This window comes from Aulonocara sp. 'chitande type north' Nkhata Bay, linkage group LG14, assembly GCF_057382095.1.
Source record: "Aulonocara sp. 'chitande type north' Nkhata Bay isolate Kocher_YH1m ecotype deep benthic linkage group LG14, A_spYH_male_GT1.1, whole genome shotgun sequence".
NCBI classification, from domain to species: domain Eukaryota; kingdom Metazoa; phylum Chordata; class Actinopteri; order Cichliformes; family Cichlidae; genus Aulonocara; species Aulonocara sp. 'chitande type north' Nkhata Bay.
In genome coordinates, this window is record NC_141357.1 from 24,469,842 (window position 1) to 24,487,351 (window position 17,510).

At 41.3% G+C, this 17,510-nt stretch overlaps 1 protein-coding gene across 6 annotated transcripts; it reads left to right on the plus strand.

The window, feature by feature from the left end:
• Nucleotides 1-7,305: 7,305 nt before the first annotated feature.
• Nucleotides 7,306-17,188, plus strand: fosb (FosB proto-oncogene, AP-1 transcription factor subunit). 6 transcript variants are annotated; one of them, XM_086261716.1, is made up of 6 exons: nt 7,306-8,162; nt 8,517-8,704; nt 10,859-11,242; nt 11,607-11,714; nt 12,130-12,477; nt 12,638-17,188. In XM_086261716.1, the coding sequence occupies exons 1-6, from the start codon at nt 8,099-8,101 to the stop codon at nt 12,701-12,703; spliced, it is 1,158 nt and encodes a 385-aa protein (XP_086117842.1). In that variant the 5' UTR covers nt 7,306-8,098; the 3' UTR covers nt 12,704-17,188. The 6 variants fall into 6 exon arrangements, with proteins under 6 accessions (XP_086117842.1, XP_086117843.1, XP_086117840.1 ...); XM_086261717.1 differs by having other exon boundaries at nt 13,571-17,188; XM_086261714.1 differs by having other exon boundaries at nt 8,463-8,704; nt 12,130-17,188.
• The last annotated feature ends 322 nt before the right edge of the window (nt 17,189-17,510 follow it).

The window sequence follows — 17,510 nt, forward strand, 5'->3', positions numbered from 1 at the left end:
GTTAGCCTCTGTTCGCGGTTATTTGCTGCTGTTAGTGGAACTTTCTTTGGAGTGGCTGTAGCTTAAGTCTGATGCTTAGTGAATAAACTGTCATATGATGTGAGAATGTTATCAAACTGTTTATCAGAGGGAAAGTGTCAATTTTTGTAACACCTTGAGCCTAACATTAGCTGGCATAAAGTTGGCTCATAACCAACTGTTGTTGTCGTTTAGCTGGCTCTGGTCAGCTGTACTGAGATGGGAGGGTCGCATGTCTAATCTGATGACAATAAGTAAATGCGACAATATGGGGAATAAATGAACATGTTTATGTTTTTGCCTGTGTGTTTATTAAATCCAACACTACCATTTTTGCCATTTTTGGAACTAATTATGTGAGTTTACAGTCTGTGGTGGAGATCGGTCAAAGAATCCTGAACTGAAAAATATGGGAGGATCCAACAATGGCAAAGATTGTGGTAGAAATTTAACTTACAGGTGGAAATGCTTTTAAAAAAAATATTTTGAGGCAAAGTCAGCAAAGATTTTAATCTGTTTCCAGATTTGGCTGGTGGCTTTATATCCATGTATATGTATATGTTCTAGTGACTACTGAATGAAAGGTAATTTTAATAAATGCTTCTAAATAACTGCTAATATAATTTCAAGACTGCTGTCAAGTGCAAAGACATGCTTCTAGAAGGAATTTGGTAAAATATGAAGATGAAAAAGTAAGCTCAAAATGTACATGTAAAGAAAAATATTGTATTCCATAATGTTCTTTTAGTTTTATTTATTTATTTATTTATTTTAAATCAGGCTGGTAAATGAAGACTACAGTAAGTTTTGAACTAACTCTTGCTTTTCATTAAACTCCAGCATAATAAAATATTTTGCAACAGAATTTGTGAACAATGCAAATGTACATCAATCGCTGTGTCTTTTTTTGATACACAACTGAATGTCTTGCTTTTTTCTCAGCAGTGTGCTTTCTTTCTAGTCTATCTGACGTTCTTCAGAGTGGAGATCATGGCCAGAACTCAGCACTGCATTTAAAAAAAACATCAGTTTTCTCCAAGAAACCCTTCAGACTGGAATTCTGTCATTTTTGTACATACTTTTCAGTAAGAATTTTAGTTTTTTTTGTAGAATATTTAGAAGCGGCAAAAGGAATTAAATAATGTAAATGTAGAGTGTGTACATATGGGATCATTCAAGCCAAATTTAGTTGGTTAGAGAAGTTATTTTTACATCGCAGCAAACTCTACATAGGTGTCGGTATGTGACAACAACCGTAACTAACACACAAAACAAGACAAAAATGAAAACAGCGTTTACTACGTGTGCACAGGGGAGGGGAGAAAAACTGCTTTCGTCAGCTGTTTATGCCTGCAATACTCAAATGTCCCGCAACTATAACACTTTGAAATTCTATTCATGATTGGAATACCGTGACACTGCTGCACTTTGTGTTGAACTTGTCTGTATACTCATCATACGGAAATGTGGTTTTACGCAGCTCGTAATCATTTACACGGTTTACATAAAGGTTTTTGGTTAGTTGTCAAATATGTTCAGGCATAGCACTGACCTGAAGGAGGAAAGATAAACATGTTCCTATATGTTTTTATGACTTTTGTAATAAAACTAGATGCACAGAGAGAGAAACTAGAGCCAAAAAGAGCACAATGTAGGATTTTTAAGATGGACAGATAAACAGTGAATCTGAAGGTGATGCTGAACGTTCCTACAAATGTTTCAGCAGTTGACAAACAGATGCACTCCTGGAAACTGCCGAGGAGATGGGGTGAATGAGGGGGAGGGAGCATGCAGAGGAGACGGATACGGTGAGGAGCAGAAGAGCAAAAGGAAAAGGGTGAGGAGCAGAGGGTGAGCAGTGTGTGGGCAGAGAGGGCCGGCGAGGTGAGGGTGATGACGGGGACACATGCAGGTTTGTATCTTCCTGACGTGTGAAGTGTACACACAGTCCTCTCTTCTGCCCCCATATCTTTTCTCTCTCACTATGTATTGGATCCCACCCTCCATCAATCCCTCTTCCTCACCCACTCACTCCCTTTATTCCTACCTATTACTGGTCCCTGAAAAAAAAAATAGGGCAGCCATTATGTAAGGAAGAGAGAAGAAGTGGGGAGGGGGGTAGACTGTGAGCTGAGGGAAAAAAACAGGGTGAAACAAAGCATTCTGGATAGAAACAAGCAATCACCGTGAGAATGAGTAGGGGGAATAATGAAGTTGGCATGCGAGCTCTTCGTGCAGGTAGAAAGACGTGTTCAGATTCACAAAAACAATAGGGGACGGGAAAAACAATTAAAACCACAGCATAACAAGTAAACGTCCTCCATAGAAAAGGGTCCAATTAGGAGAGCCTGTTAGTGTTAAATATACATAGGCAGTAATTTGCTTTTGCAGACTTATTACAGCACTAAGGAGGCTACTGGGTTACAAATGTTGCAGTTTCTGTAACATACTTATAGGTTTCATCATATTAAAGCTGACAGTCAGCACTTGAACACGTTTGGATTCGTTTCAAACCAAGCAAACCTGTCTAAATAAAATCTGCAGTCTCCTCCAGTGTGATGTCTCTACTTAAGAGGACATTTTGACATGCAAATGCAGTAAAAGCGCAGTCGTGAATAATAAAATTAATGATGGTTGAATTCGATTTCGCCGGTTCAGTTTTATTGTCGTCTCATTGTGCTGCACGCTGGCTCGCTATCACAGCCTCACAGCTTAGCGCGACTTGTGTTTTTACTACAATGTCAAAGTGTGTGCTGCGAGAAAGAAAGTGGACACATATGTAGGGAATGTTGAGTTTACATGGAAAAAAATTCTACGTTTAATGACTCAGCGCTGGCTTTAACAACAGCATTTAAGCACTGTGTTGAGGCACACAGAGTTACTTTCCACCTCTGATCTCATCATCTCTCTCTCTCTCTCACCCGCTTGCTCTTGTCCCTCTCTCTTTCTGGCACTTTGCCTCTCTGACTGGCAGCGAGCCTGTTGAAAGTAGGCTAGGATTGACGCGCTGCTTGTGTCTGAGTCACAGAGAGCTGTGGAATACTGAAACCCACTGATTGCATTTAACTTTAGGCATCCGACTCCCATGCAGTGCATGATACAATAGAGCCATCCACTCTTGTTTCTGTGCCTCAATGCTGACGTTTATGGCTGCACTTACAAGCAGAAAAAAAGAAAAAAGATTGGTCTGACGCCGTGTACAATTGCACAGATGGTTATTTAGAGGCATTTTCATCACAACGGAAAAAGTAATGTCACTCAGAACATAGTACGGCAACAGTAAAGAGACATTATCCTTGTTGTCGTTGCAAAACAGTGGTTTAGGATGGCGTGCCAAATAAAATAAAAATACAAAAAAAACAAAGGATAAAGAAAAAAACCTAAAATTTTTACATTTTCTGCCATGTTACATTAACTTCTCCCTCACACATAGCTCGCAAGCATCTCTTTAATTTATGCTTCATCATTAAGTGCTGTCAAGGCCCTGTTTTCAGGAGGTCAGCAGTGCCATGGTCAACCATAGCCCTACTTACCTGCTTAACATAGAGGAAAACAACTATATGAAGCCTGATACCACCAAGCCAGATAAAATTAAATGACGTGAAAAAATTTTTGCCTCAGAAGAGTCTGCAACCAAGGTTGTGACGCATGCACAGTCGAATGTTTTACCTTCTCCACATACCGCTCTAAATCATCCCTGTGCGTGTGTGCCGTGTAAACTCGCGAGCTTGTTACTTGTCTAATGAGCCACAAGGATTACACCATATAAACACAAGTGCACGGACATAAACAGGACAAAGGCGAGCGGCGGCGGAGATGGGAACGAGAAAGACTGGAAAAGATGCGAGTGTAAATAATCTAACTGGCTCTCCACACATGGATGTCAAGGAGGTCATGGGAATTTTCCTATTCAGTGAGCATTAACTTCATGATACAAACTGTTCATTGTGGGCTCCCTGTGGGATTATATTGTCTAATCTAAACCAAAAAACTGTGGCTGTAACATCTGCAGAAAATCAGGCACTAGTTTACCAGCAAATGTGAAGTAAAACAAAAGCCAAACAAATGTAGCGAAGACAAATCAGACACAAGCAGAGCCTGAAAAACAACATGAATACTACAGAGAGTCCAGGGAAGGTGGAGGATAACACTGAGGCAATCTTTGGCTCCTCGCAACGAGGACAACGAGTTCGTACCTCTGCTCGTAAGATACACACAAAACAGTCAGCTGTGATTAGCGGAGAAATCTCTACAAATCTTAATCATTTACTCCATTCTTTGCATGCCATCACTGAAAGAATAAACCAGCTAGTACGCAAGCCAAAGGGTGTGTGGAGGTGCAAAATAACATGACTGCTACACCACTATAAATCAAACACCAAAGTTTGCCTTAAGTCCTCTCCTTAAACTTAGGATTTATTGCAAGCATTTGGTATCAATCCATATCGTGTAGTCCTGAGTGCATTCATGATTTTTTCACTAAAAACTGCCATGACAATAAAGAAAATCTGTTAAATATCTGAAAACAGGCAGGCAGGAAACTCGTGCATCTTTGCAGAAATAAAAGTTCAAAAGTTTATGGTTTCATCTTGATTCAAATATTAATAAATTCAGGGCTCTGCGTTTTTAATTTCACCTCAAGTGCTTCAGCTAATGCAGTATACACAGGCCATGTTTACATAGGTGTGGAGGGAGACAGTAAACTTTGCCAAGAAAGAATTACTGCTGGATTTAGACGATACGAGTTTTCAAGCAGCTACAGAGGCCTGAACCACCACTTTAAAGATCATGTAAGAATGAGCTTTGAGGGGGTTTTGACCTGAAAGACAAAACAGTCCTCGTCGCAGTTTAATTTTTGCTGTACCGATCGAGCCGAAACACAGAATACAGCAAAGATGAGGAAGGAAACTGTAGAGTGGCCGAAAGAAGAGCTGTGGCATAAGAGTATGAGACGCTTTGGTTGGCTGGGGGGGGGGAGAAATCTGATCAAATTTCTCTCGGTTAGGTGGGGGAAGCCTGTGAGAGTTATGCAATGTTGTTGGGATATGGAGCCAGAAAGGGGTGTAAACAACACCGCTCTCAAGTGGGACAGGCCTAATCGTTGCCTAGTAACAAGTATTTTGGGCCAGACCAAGCAAACATGGCCCGCCTTCCAAAAGGAAACAGGGGCTGGCCTCATGAGCACAGTGCAAGTTAGTGACTTCCCGAAAATACGCTAAGAGACAGGGGCAAGCAAAACAAAGCACGTCAGGGGCATTAGACAACACCAACCACTTTCTATTTTTTCATTTTTACCTAGCTTGGCAGGAGTCTAGACCACCGCAAGTTGTAAACACACAAACTTGCGATGAAGTAAACAGTCTGGAGGGAGGATTGCAGTCTAGAAACTCCACACCATCTCTGACTAAAGTCTAGCCGTGACTAACTATTTAGGCCCATGGAGCCTATGAAGAAACTTGTGAAAAAACTTCAGCATTAGGTTTACAACCTTTACAAATGCAACCCTACTTGATGATTAGTACACTTGGCAAAGCAAATTCCTGCTGCTCACTGATAAAGTGTTGCTGTTTTAATTATAATCTATATGATCCAAGCAACTTATTGACACTGAGTAGATCACCTTTAATTCACTGGAATGAAAGTTAATGACCTGTTTCACAACATTATAATTAATGCATAATTAATCACTTCTGCAGGTACAGGAGTAATTACTGCCCACCTTTTGTGTAACAGTTAATGTGTTTATTGCACGAAATAAGAACTGAGGCCATACCAACTGCATATTTAACGACACAGCGACTAGCGCATGGAGTCGGGAATTTTACCGGCGACTGCTCGGACGGTATGACAGCTAGTTTAGTGATGTTGAACCTGTAACTGCCTGAGGGTAGTTCAGGCAGCACAGGGTGGAAAAGGAAGATTAAAAAAAACGGTCGTTAACGGTTAAAAGTGCGCTGAAACAACAACAGTCGCCGCACTGCTCTATGCTCCTCTCCGCTGCTGCCACTGTTCTCTGTGCAGAAAGAATCCGGAAGCCATATTGTGTGCGGCTGCTGTCTTGTCACCCATAGCCGGTTGCCACGGAAACCGGTTGCTAAGCGGCATAACAAAAAAGACCAAATTTATACGTGCTTGCGTCAGATGCAACGGCGTATCCATGGCGACGCAACGCTACACACATTCCGCAAACCCGTGTACAGCACATGGCCCCTGCCTCTTTTAGCACACCGTGTCTCTTTTTAACCGCTTGTTTTAGAGATTATTAAAAGTAAACACGTCTTCTTCTGTCGCTGGGAAGCATGTCTGTATTTTTAATCGGACTAGATATATGTTGTGTTAAAATAGCGGAAGCTATGTTAGTCGGCAGTGATTGGTTTCCCCGTGAATGTGGGCTGCCTTTCCTGCGTTATCAGCCATTCACCTTAATAATTCCCCATCAGGAACAATTCGCATCGACGGAGTTAGTCATCCCGGTTCAGCCGCACGGCACCGGTAGCGGCAGTCCGGATGGGACACAGCGTCCTCCGTGGATCCTCGTCTCTGACGTTGTTGCGGCGCTGACTAATAACTTGTTATCCCCAACTCTTCCCTTTTTGCTCACGCCTTTTCACACACCGACTGTATTGCCGTAGCCCTCTCGCAGCAGCAAGCCCGCCCAGTGACACTGTGTGACATCACGAACACAAAACGTAGGCCTTGTATTTCACATTTTCATTCATGATTTGACACCCCATGTTCCCGCATTTGGCCCTTGGAGCGACCCTCCTCCCCCCAAGCCAATGCCAAACTCCCACCTGCCACATTCCCACTGCTGTCCGCATGTAGGCTTTAATAATGAATCACTTTTGTGCTCGTCCCGGTGATGTTTGCAATGACAGGCGCAGATTTCCGTCACTGCTGCCCACTGTACATGTCAGAATAACACTGCTGTTTACCAACTAATGTTTATTTTTCCTTTTTTTTCTTCAGGAGGAGGAGGAGGAGAGGGGTGTGAATAAGACCGATGTTCTGACACTCTCTGAGTGCTCTCTGACTGTCCTGCCCACACTCAAATCCATAACAGATTAGGTGTATACATTTTTAAAAGTCGTAAAACCTCGCTTGGCGTCGTACCTGCCCTCGGGTTTAAGGAGTGTTCAGGCACAGAAGAAAAGGAGGCTTTCCTTTCATTAAAACATTAGGCTCACAAGCACAGAGGACTCCCGAGGGCGTGTCCTGAGAAACTTTTCAGCAGGATTTCCCTCGCATGTTGACGGGATTCCGTCCTGAGCTGTGAGTATTGCATAACTTAATCCATTGTTTTTCTTCTGGTGTTTTCCAGGTTACGTATTATATTGTAAATAAAGAAAATAAATGAAATAAATAAATAAAGGTTACTTATCTATCCCAGTTACAATATCTACAGAATATATATTATAGGTTTATCCGATATATAGCAGACTAATAACAATTACAATTGGGTAAATGTGCCACTGATTTCAACGTAACAAACCTTCACATTATAGGAATATTATGTATTGCTATGACTAAATAAATGTCCCAATCAAAACACACGCAAACAGAGTCCTAAATAGATACTTTCCATATTTATCACCCCCGAGCTTCTTAAAATTTCCTCTCAGAAATTGTCAGACGGTGAGAAATATCTCATGCCCGTGATATGACCAAAAAAAAAAAGAAGAAAGTCTATTATTATCCGTCGACGAGGTGAGATTCTGGTCCATTTCAGTGGCAGAGGGAATCCCTCAACGTCACCAAGGATACCAAACACAACATCAGGCACAAATATGGTCATGTACGTCAGCGGAACTCCGAGGCGGGACTAGACCGTTGAAATGTCTTGCTTCTACTCTGGGCTTCATTCATAAGACAAGATCTGCTACTGTGCACCATAATATAGCAAGCGTCCTCCGGCGTTCCGTGAGCGGACTTTATGGATGTATATTTGCACGTTTGATAAGGTCGGATAACGGAGAGCACTGAGAGGATTTACCGCTGAACCGGGGAGGACTTCTTCGCAGATTGAACTGGTAGACCTTCCTCCCCCGTCTAAAAGCGGGGAACTGGATTAAGAGTCTTCATGCAACTTTTTTGGAAAGAGACCAAGAGCGTTTCACCGGGGAATAACAAGAAGACTTACATAGGTAAGAAACGCTTACTTTTTGTGGCTGTGAGCGCAAACGGTTTGAGAGCAAAAGTCTCTTTTTGAAAGCGCACTATTTTAAAGTAGGTCGGGAGCATCTGTTCGCTTCAGACGGCTTCATAGGAGATGCTTAAAGACAGTTTTCCCTGCTGACACCGGTTTAAACGCATAAAACACGCTGCTGCAGGCCACTTATTAACCGCCTGCCATCATTTATGAGAGAACAGCCTAATTTAAAGCAAGCGCCAGCTGGCTTGTGTTAAGTGCACCGAGTTTAACATCAGTCATTCTCTCATTACAGTACCTCTCCTCCTTTAGTAATCTTCTTGTGTGTGCCGCTGCCCTGCCGCTGCAGGTGACATCGCTCTCTCTCCGGTACCTGCAGGTGTCGCGTTCTCTTTCGGCCCCCCCGGGGAGATGTACCAAGGATTTCCCGGCGACCCAGACAGCGGTTCCCGTGGAAGCTCGTCTCCATCTATAGAGTCCCAGTACCTTTCCTCCGTGGACTCCTTCGGGAGCCCGCCGACCACCAGTGCTCCACAGGTAAGTTCCAGTCAGCAGACTGGAAATGTAATGAAAACAAAAGTCGGAGAGCGTTTTTACCTCAGATTGTTTATTCGTTTAAAAATGCAATATGACTGACACGCGATCACTGGGTATGAACCTGTCATTTAATTATGATATGTGCTTTTGCTTAAACACACTCTGCATGGTGTGTCAGTTGTATAAATATACAGAATATAAACGTATTTATGGCTTATGAAGCAGTGGGCTCTGTCACCGCTAACAGAAGACCGATTACACCAAGTCAGCACATTTGGTGTATCCGGTCTTTCTGCAGTCAGAACTTAAATGACCGGGATGACTGGATGTAAATTCAACGTCTGTGTGTTGACTGTAGCCCCGGTGGCGGCGTTGACAACGTGCTCAGCGCGGTTGACAGCGCTCTGGAACTCTCCGACGTAAGTGCCGCAGCCCCGCCCCTTTGCCCCGCTTCTCTCCTTCCACTCGCTCCGCTCTCCTCTCGCCGTGACGTAAATGCCCGTTCTATTTTGGAGTGCTACGTCGCGTTGCCAAGGGGAACACCGGGGGTGTGAGGGAGGAGGAGGAAGGAGGCGGGAGAGACGCCGTTTAGAGAAAAACGATTGGTGGAGGCGGTCGCTCTCAGAGCCGTCGGTCCAAACGTCTGAACGCGCTTTCAAATGAATATTAATGAACGGCGATACTCCCCCGAGTATGAAATATAAAATACCAGCGACAGATTTGAGCTTTCCACGACTATTTTTAGACATGGGCGCAGAGGAAAACTTAATAGCCCGTCTTTTTTATTTTAACAATAAAAACACCTACAGTCGTAAATTTCAAGTTTTTTTGTTGTTTTTTTGCTTAAAGTTAAACAAAACATCCTTGAACACCCTTTTAATTCAAATTCTCTATATAATGAGAAATCCAAGGCTGCTACCTTAACACGTTTTGGCTCCTACCTTTACAACAAATAGCATTTCTCCACTCTTTGGTAAATCCCACGGAAAAGGTGGTTAAATGAATATCAAGAAATGGAAACAAGTCAGAAACTGGGTCTAGGTAATATAGGCCTACAACAGGGGTGTAAAACAGAAGACCCAAGTGCCAGAAGTGGCCACAAAAGTTTTTAATCTGGCCCACTTGACAGCTTTGGAAAATGTGAAGGAGTGCATAAATTTTAGATTTTCTGCTGTATTTTTTTTTCATAGGTTTTATGGCTTTTGTACTTCTCCCACGGCTATTTATACTTCACCAAAGTAGTAACAGATAAACAGCTAAATGGCAGAATGTTCCTGTTTTTTCACTGTCTACTATAGAAATGCATGATTTATAAAGTAAGTTTACAATAGAAAAAATAAATAAATAAAAAGAGGACATTCTGTCTGTCAACTAACAAACATTTCCAGCTTTATAATTGCAGGACAGTCTGCGCAATGAGCTAACAGAACTTCTTCCTTAATTTTACAGATTTATTTCTTACAATTTAAGCCCCAAGTGGAATTTCTCTATCATCTAGAAAAACTGAGTCATATCATCTAAAACTGCACTTGTTTTTCTTATATTAAAATATTTCAGGGGTTTAATGTATGATTAAATGTCTGTGGGCTGCATGTGGCCCACAATGTGAAATGAGTTTGATACCCCTGGCGTAAAATGTCTGATCACTAAGGAGTCTTAAAACTGTATCACGTCAGGTAGCCTAAACCTTTCTTTATGTAATTGTTAACATAATGGGTCCAGGCATATTAAATTATTAATGTTAATATTCTTCTTTCTGTTTGTGGCAGCCTAGCATGACTTTCCTAGTATATGATAAATACTAGTATCTCTTCAGCTGTTGTTTTATACATTCAGCCACATTCGGAGCAGAGGGTTTTTCACACCTTGTTGTAGTTTATCTACAGTCAGATGAGAATAGCAAACAGATACAAATAGTTTTAGGTGAAATCTGAATTTAAATCATTTTACACTTTAAAGCAGATCTTTATTGCAGCTGATGAGAATTTCAGTGCATGTTTGTACTAAATGTATCCGGTTTGCTACAGTGATCGGACTGATGCACAGATCCCAGCTTTTTTTTCTGGTTTTTCTGTATCTGTCTGTATTTTTTTGCTGCTCTACCTGATCTGAGCTCTGGTCCATAAAACTTAATTGTCGACATCTCCTCCTCAGGAGTGTGTGTCAGCAAGTGCTGGCTTGAGCATTGTGGGCAGCGGGCCAGGGACAAGTGGTGGAGGTGAGATGCCCGGTTCATTCGTGCCAACCGTCACTGCCATCACCACCAGTCAGGACCTGCAGTGGATGGTACAGCCAACCCTCATCTCATCCCAGGCTTCTGGACAGAGTGGCTCCACCGGGACCACGACCATGACCCAACCAGCTTCACTGGTTGATCCGTTTGACATGCCAGGCCCGAGTTATTCCTCGGGATCTGGATTCACCCCACCGAGTTCAGACACTCCAGGGCCAGCAGCTGGCCCTGTCCGTCAGTCCAGAGCCCGAACTCGGCGTACACGAGAAGAGTCTGTGAGTGAAGATGGAGATGTTGGTGTGTTAGTAAGTTTGCGTGCTTGAATGGTTTGTCTGTTGACCCTCGCATGTTATACATGCACTGCAGGTATATTGTTTACGAGGAAGCCAGTAAAGGTAATAACGCTGTGTCTGTAATGTTAAGCAGTGGTGTGTGCTAACACTAATGGGTGGGTGGGTAATTAATTGGTGTATTTGGTGTTTGCTTTGGTATTTTCTCATTTGCACAAACCTACTAAACGGCAGAAGGCTAGTTCACTGTTCAGGCACAAGCAACTTTTATCTGTCAGCTGTGATTAAATGTAGCTTTATTTGGTGTTTTTAAGCTAAATTAGTCAATTAAAATAGCCAGTGTTTTTTTTAAGCTAATCTGTATTCTTCCTTATCTTAGCTAACACCCGAGGAAGAAGAAAAGAGACGTGTTCGTCGAGAGAGGAACAAGCTGGCTGCTGCCAAATGCCGAAATCGCAGACGAGAACTTACAGACAGACTGCAGTCGGTGAGCCTGGCCCTGTTCTTGCTTTCAGAGCGAATGTTGATGATAATTGCATATTTTATGTTACCTCCCATAGCATCGTGTGGTGGGGTAATAAATGCTTGCATGTGTGTACAAGAGAGAGGATTATGGTAATGGGTGTTTAGCTGCAGCGAAGACAATTACAGTCCTCAAAAGAGACTATTGTACTTTTGGTAGTTAAGGCCTAATTAACATACTCTTCTATAAGCCACCTTGCATATACGGCTGTAGGGGAAGCAGGGAGGTATTTCTACTGGAATAAACACAAAGAAGATTGGCATACCTAACACTCCTTTCTTCTATCTACTGCACATCTTCTTCCCATTTCACCCACCTTTGCCTTGTTCCCGTCTCCTTCTCCCCCATTTTTTCTTTCATCCTCTGTACCAACCCACAGGAGACAGACGTACTGGAGGAAGCAAAGGCAGAACTGGAGGCAGAGATCTCAGAGCTACAGAAGGAGAAAGAGCGCTTGGAGTTTGTGCTGGTGGCTCACCAGGCAAACTGTAAGATCCCATACCAGGACCAGCCTCAGCAGGGCTCAGCACAGCTGCCTCCAGTGCAGTCCCAGCTGCCTCCCCAGGCCTTACAACCGCCTGTCTCCATTGTGGGCTTGACTGTGAAGGAAGACTCTTTCTATCTGCCTCCTGCCTACACAGCCCATCCTGCCTCCACACAGTCCCAGCCTCCGGTTCAACAGCAGCAGCAAGTCCAGCAGCAGCCTCAGCCTGGAATAATGCAGGAGGTAGAGTTCTCTAGTTCTTTTTATGGCTCAAGCGAGCCAGCACCTGGTGGGCCATGCCTTATGGTCAACGACAGTGGTGGTGGTGGTGTTAACCATGACGATGCGGCCATTGGCAGCTACAACACCTCATACACATCTTCATTTGTGTTCACCTACCCAGAGGGAGCCTGCGGGGTCAGTGCCAACCAGCGGAACAGCAGTAGCGAGCAGTCGTCTGATTCTCTGAACTCGCCTTCTCTGCTGGCGCTCTGACTGACCGACAGACACACGCATACACATGTTAACACACATGCACATTATTCTCGCTGGAAGTAGAGGCTGAAGTACACGCACAGTACCGATCAGCCTCACCGATTGAGAAAAAAAATAACAACAAAAACAACCAATGGTTTACATCTGATTGGATTATGAGTTTACACATTCTGAAATGTATCCTAATTAAGAGCCATACAAATAGTTGCACATTAGGTCTAACCTTTAACATTCACTATATTTTAGTTTTCTATTACACTCGCAACTGGACATTATGGGTGAATAAAACTGGGTTACGAAAACTGAGTCCAAGTTGCCAATCTTAAGTTCTGTGGCTTAACAGATTAATTCACAGTGAATTCTCTTAAGCTTGTACTCTGACTGAGTAAGAAACAACACGATCACTCCGACAAGCACAAGCGCCCCTAACTTGTTCCCTCTGTCGGTTGCCCCTCTTCCAGTGCTCCCATCCTTTTCCATGCTTTTCTTCCTCTCGCTGAATGTATTTGTGCAAATCTGAAATAGGGACGAAGGACGCTCTGTTCAGGTTTTCTTCTCGTGGGAGACAGGCTGCTGATCTCTCGCTCACCTCTAACTGTTCATCTGCTCGACTTCCCTCTGCTTCTTCATTTGCTGTTTGGACTTGGCAAGTTAAGGATCTGAGTGTCACAGCCCGCCACTAAATCTTGTGCTTTTTCCTTCTCTCGTTTTTTCTTTTTCTTTTTTTTTAACAAAAAAACCACAAAAAAAAAATCTTCTGACATCTGCCTACCTGCTGTGCGACCCATCTCTACCCATCTCTGTTTTCTCCTCTTCTGTCTCTTTCTCCTTCTCTCTGAAGTCTTCGACCCCCGAGAGCCCGAAGACACCCTCCAGCCCTTGGGACCTTGAGTGAAAGCCGGCTCAACTAACATGCCCCCCTTTGAACCCTGTCATACAAGGACATGGACACAAGCCCAACCAAACGGAAGAGTCTTTTCTTGGAGCACGTTGCTCAAATCCTTACAGTGAACAGCAGCTAAATACTCTGAACATGCACACAGACGCATAATTGATGAACAAACACATGCAAAAAAAAAAAATGCAAGATGGATGCCACTGTCTTCTGCTGAGCCATTTTTCATGTTGTTCACACAATGAAGATTAGACACACCAGTTGTGAGGATATAGAGAGACTTAAGGAATTAAGGAAGCAAGCAGGAAAGGCTCTGAGGGAGTCCGGATAGAGGATGGCTTTCATTTTAACGACGGATTTTTGTGACCAAAAGTTTTAAAAAAAGGAAACAAAACAAAACAACAACAGAAAAAAAGAATAAAAAAACAAATAAAAAACACAGAAAAAAAATCTTCTCTTGCCAACTGTGTGGAAGGGTGACCTCAGTAAAAACACCTCCATACCACAGAGCCTCATCGCCCTGGGCCGACATGCGTATATTCACGCCATCGCTTTCAGCAACTGAAGATGTTTGCTGCAGCGCACCAGCTCAGAGTTTTGCTCACACTCATTCAGATGTGAACCGATGCCTTTATTTAGAGGAGAGACTTTTTCTTTTTTCTTTTTTTTTTCTTTTTTGGGGATAGTGATTCAGACAACCTCTAAACATTGGGCTCAGTGGTCTCTGTACCTCCTCTGTTCTCTAACGGGGATGAGGCGGAGGTGCGTTTATTGTGAGTGCGTCCACTCTGAGGCACCTGGCCCGTTTATTTCTTTCTTTATTGAGGTTGACGGGGCCAGTGAGCACAAAAGCAAGACCTGGAAACGAAAGGGGAGAACGTGTGGGCTGTTGTTTTGGAGTAAAGCGTCCTTTCCTTTGCCTGTGAATTTGTAATTTTTTTTCCCTGTATGTTTGAGTAAGAACCGTTATATATTTTAATGTTTATATTTGTTTGTGTGTTTAATTGTTTTGCATTGACCTCCGCTTTCTCCTGTACTGTTAGCGTTTATTATTATTTTTGTATGTTTTGTCATTTTAAGTGGGAGATTTCTTCACAAATGTTCCTATTATATCTGCATACTTATTGTTTCATTATCTTATTGTATTTTTTTTCATTTGGCAACTTTGGAGGCATGCTGTGCACTACGAGGAAAAAAAATTTAAGTCCATACCCATCTACATAGTTAAAGGTAACATGTATATATATAAAAGTATATATACCATGATGTATGAATGTCTGTAGATCTAAATGGGATATTTTTGTCAATGAAGAAGAAGATAAAATAGTAAAATCAATATTTTTCTAAATGAACAAACATATATATATATATATATATTATAAAGTACTGCCCTGTCCCTCAACATGAAGCACGATGTCACTGCCTCTGTCAATGTGTATTTATGTTTTATAAACGATATAAAGCACTATCCGAGTTACATTAAATGTATGTTTATAATGACAATGATGTTAGAAGGTTGTGGTAATGCCTTTGTTTTGTTTGTGTTTTCCTCTGTGAGGTCTGTCCCAAAGCTACTGACACCTTAACGCCACTTGCTCCTTAGCAGAAAACGAGGGGGAAAAAAGTGATTGAATGTCAATGCGCATATTAAAAGTGTAAGTGTTCAGATGAAAACGTGATGATTAAACTGTTTGATTTGTAAGGCCAAAGTATTTCACACCCAGTGTAAACATGCCACTCAGTGGCGTTCGCATTTCCGATAAAAAGTGTTTGAAGCATAACTGCAGCCTTGATTGATGGGCGTCATCATGTTAAAGCTGATCCACTGGTATACTCGACAATACATGTTGCCTGTCTGAGATTAAAAAAAAAAAACAACCAAAAATCAATTGTTGTTATTGCTGGATGAGAAGCTTTATTTTTCAACTAATAAACATGTTTATTCCAAAAAGAAAAGAAATTGCTGGTTTAATGGTATAAATCTTTGCTAAATAGTGGCTCTGGGTGGTCAGAAAATGGGCAGACCTCATGTTTTTTTTGTTTTGTTTTTTAAATGTTGTATAAGGACTGTGTTTGTACAGATGTTGGAGATGCCTTTTTGATCTCTATCCAAATGCAAATGTGATGAGAATATGTTCTGGTGTCAGAATGAGCATAAAACATATTCAATAGTTCTCATGTATATAGATTTTTGTGGTGCTACTTATACTAGACTACAATGATGAGACCGTTGAGCGGTGGAAAAGTCACCGAAGGTCCAGACAAATGAAAACGCTGGTTGTCTCATCAGAATTTTGTATTCTGAACGAAAGCTGATAACAGTGAATTCGATGCAGCTGAAGCTCTGAATACTCAGTAATAGTTTAATATCAACTGCCTGTTCCATCTCCAAGTGTGGAAAAATAGATCTCAGAGGGCCCTTGTACTGTACCTGCATTCCACACTTACATCTCTGATCATCACACAACATATTAGACTCATTCTTTAATGAAATTTGTTTGCTTTGGATTTAATTGAAATCGTTTTTATTTTTCCTTTGATAATTGTGAGGTTACAATAACAAATGGGTTGCTCGTAAATTGGAAAAGGTGACACAAAAGGACGAGAAGAAATATCCAGCTGTGCGATGGCTATGTTAGCATTAACTGAAAACAAAAAAGAGTTTTCTTATTTTTCTATGATGAGGTGAATGTTTCTATGTATTTCTATTTTTCCACAATTCCCATATGAGCTCCAGTTTCATATCATCTGTTATGAAATGCAATATTATTATCCTCTTGGATGAACATAATGTAGCAAATTACACAGTGATCAAACTGACTGCTACTATATGTCAAGTGTGATGATGTATTGCTTTAATTAACACGTTTTCTTACAGTATTAAACGTTATCCTTATTGTTTAAAATAACATCTAGTGTGAGACAAACGTCACAGAGAATGTATCAAAAAATCTATAATTTTTTATTTATATATTGATGATACATAAAGATTAAAGTTATAGAAAGCCACTGCTTTTATCAACATCTTTTCTTGTTTTTTAAATAAACCCTCATACTATTTTCTGTGAGTGAAAGTTACAGTTTTGGAATACATAATAAATATGGGTACAGAAGTGAAGGGCATGAAGAAATTCTATGAAAGATGTAATTAAAGATACATGGATTATTACATAATGTGCTCATGAAGGTGCTCTGATATCAAATTATCAACTGGTCTATTTTGTAGTCCATTTACATCACCCTAATTTATTCTGTACGTCACAAAAATGTAATGTTTACTTATTTTTACAGCCTTATTTTCATTTTTTTTTTAAATCTTGGAAGAGTACAAAAGTGTATGACATATTTTCCGTGTCACTTTTGCGGTCTCTGCTCTGTGAGCTCCTGTGTCCGTTATTCCACCTCTGGCTTTGCCATCTTAAAAAAAAAGTTTACATTATGTTTTTTTTTTCCCTCATTTTCTAGACTATGAGAGCTGGGTGAGCTGTCTCCTTTAATGATGGTTTGGCTAAATGCCTTACATTTTTCCAGTTTATGAAGAATTGCATAAATAACATATCTTGAGGTGCACTTCTCTTGTGTTTTTTTTACACTTGTTTTGCTCTTTTTGAGCTCCTTAAAAGATTTACTTGAGTCGAGACTGCAGAAGTTGAGCAAGAACCTGAAAAGTGCATGTATCTATCATTTTTCTGAACTGCAGTTTCTTTTCTTTATATTTTATCCTGATGATTATTTTCATACATTCCACAAAATGTAAAAATAATAATAATAATAATATTAATAAAAAAATATCCATCACAGTTCTTTGGACATTAAGTATTATATGCTGTACTATCTTGTTATGTTAAACCAATCTGATGTCTACTGTCACAAAAAATCCTTACAT

Bases quoted from the DNA above. Each gene is read 5' to 3' on its own strand.
- fosb (XM_086261713.1), top strand. From the start codon at position 8,099: ATGCAACTTTTTTGGAAAGAGACCAAGAGCGTTTCACCGGGGAATAAC. The intron at 11,213-11,606 runs GTGAGTGAAGAT...TCCTTATCTTAG, and splicing joins GGCGTACACGAGAAGAGTCT to CTAACACCCGAGGAAGAAGA. The intron at 11,715-12,129 runs GTGAGCCTGGCC...ACCAACCCACAG, and splicing joins TTACAGACAGACTGCAGTCG to GAGACAGACGTACTGGAGGA.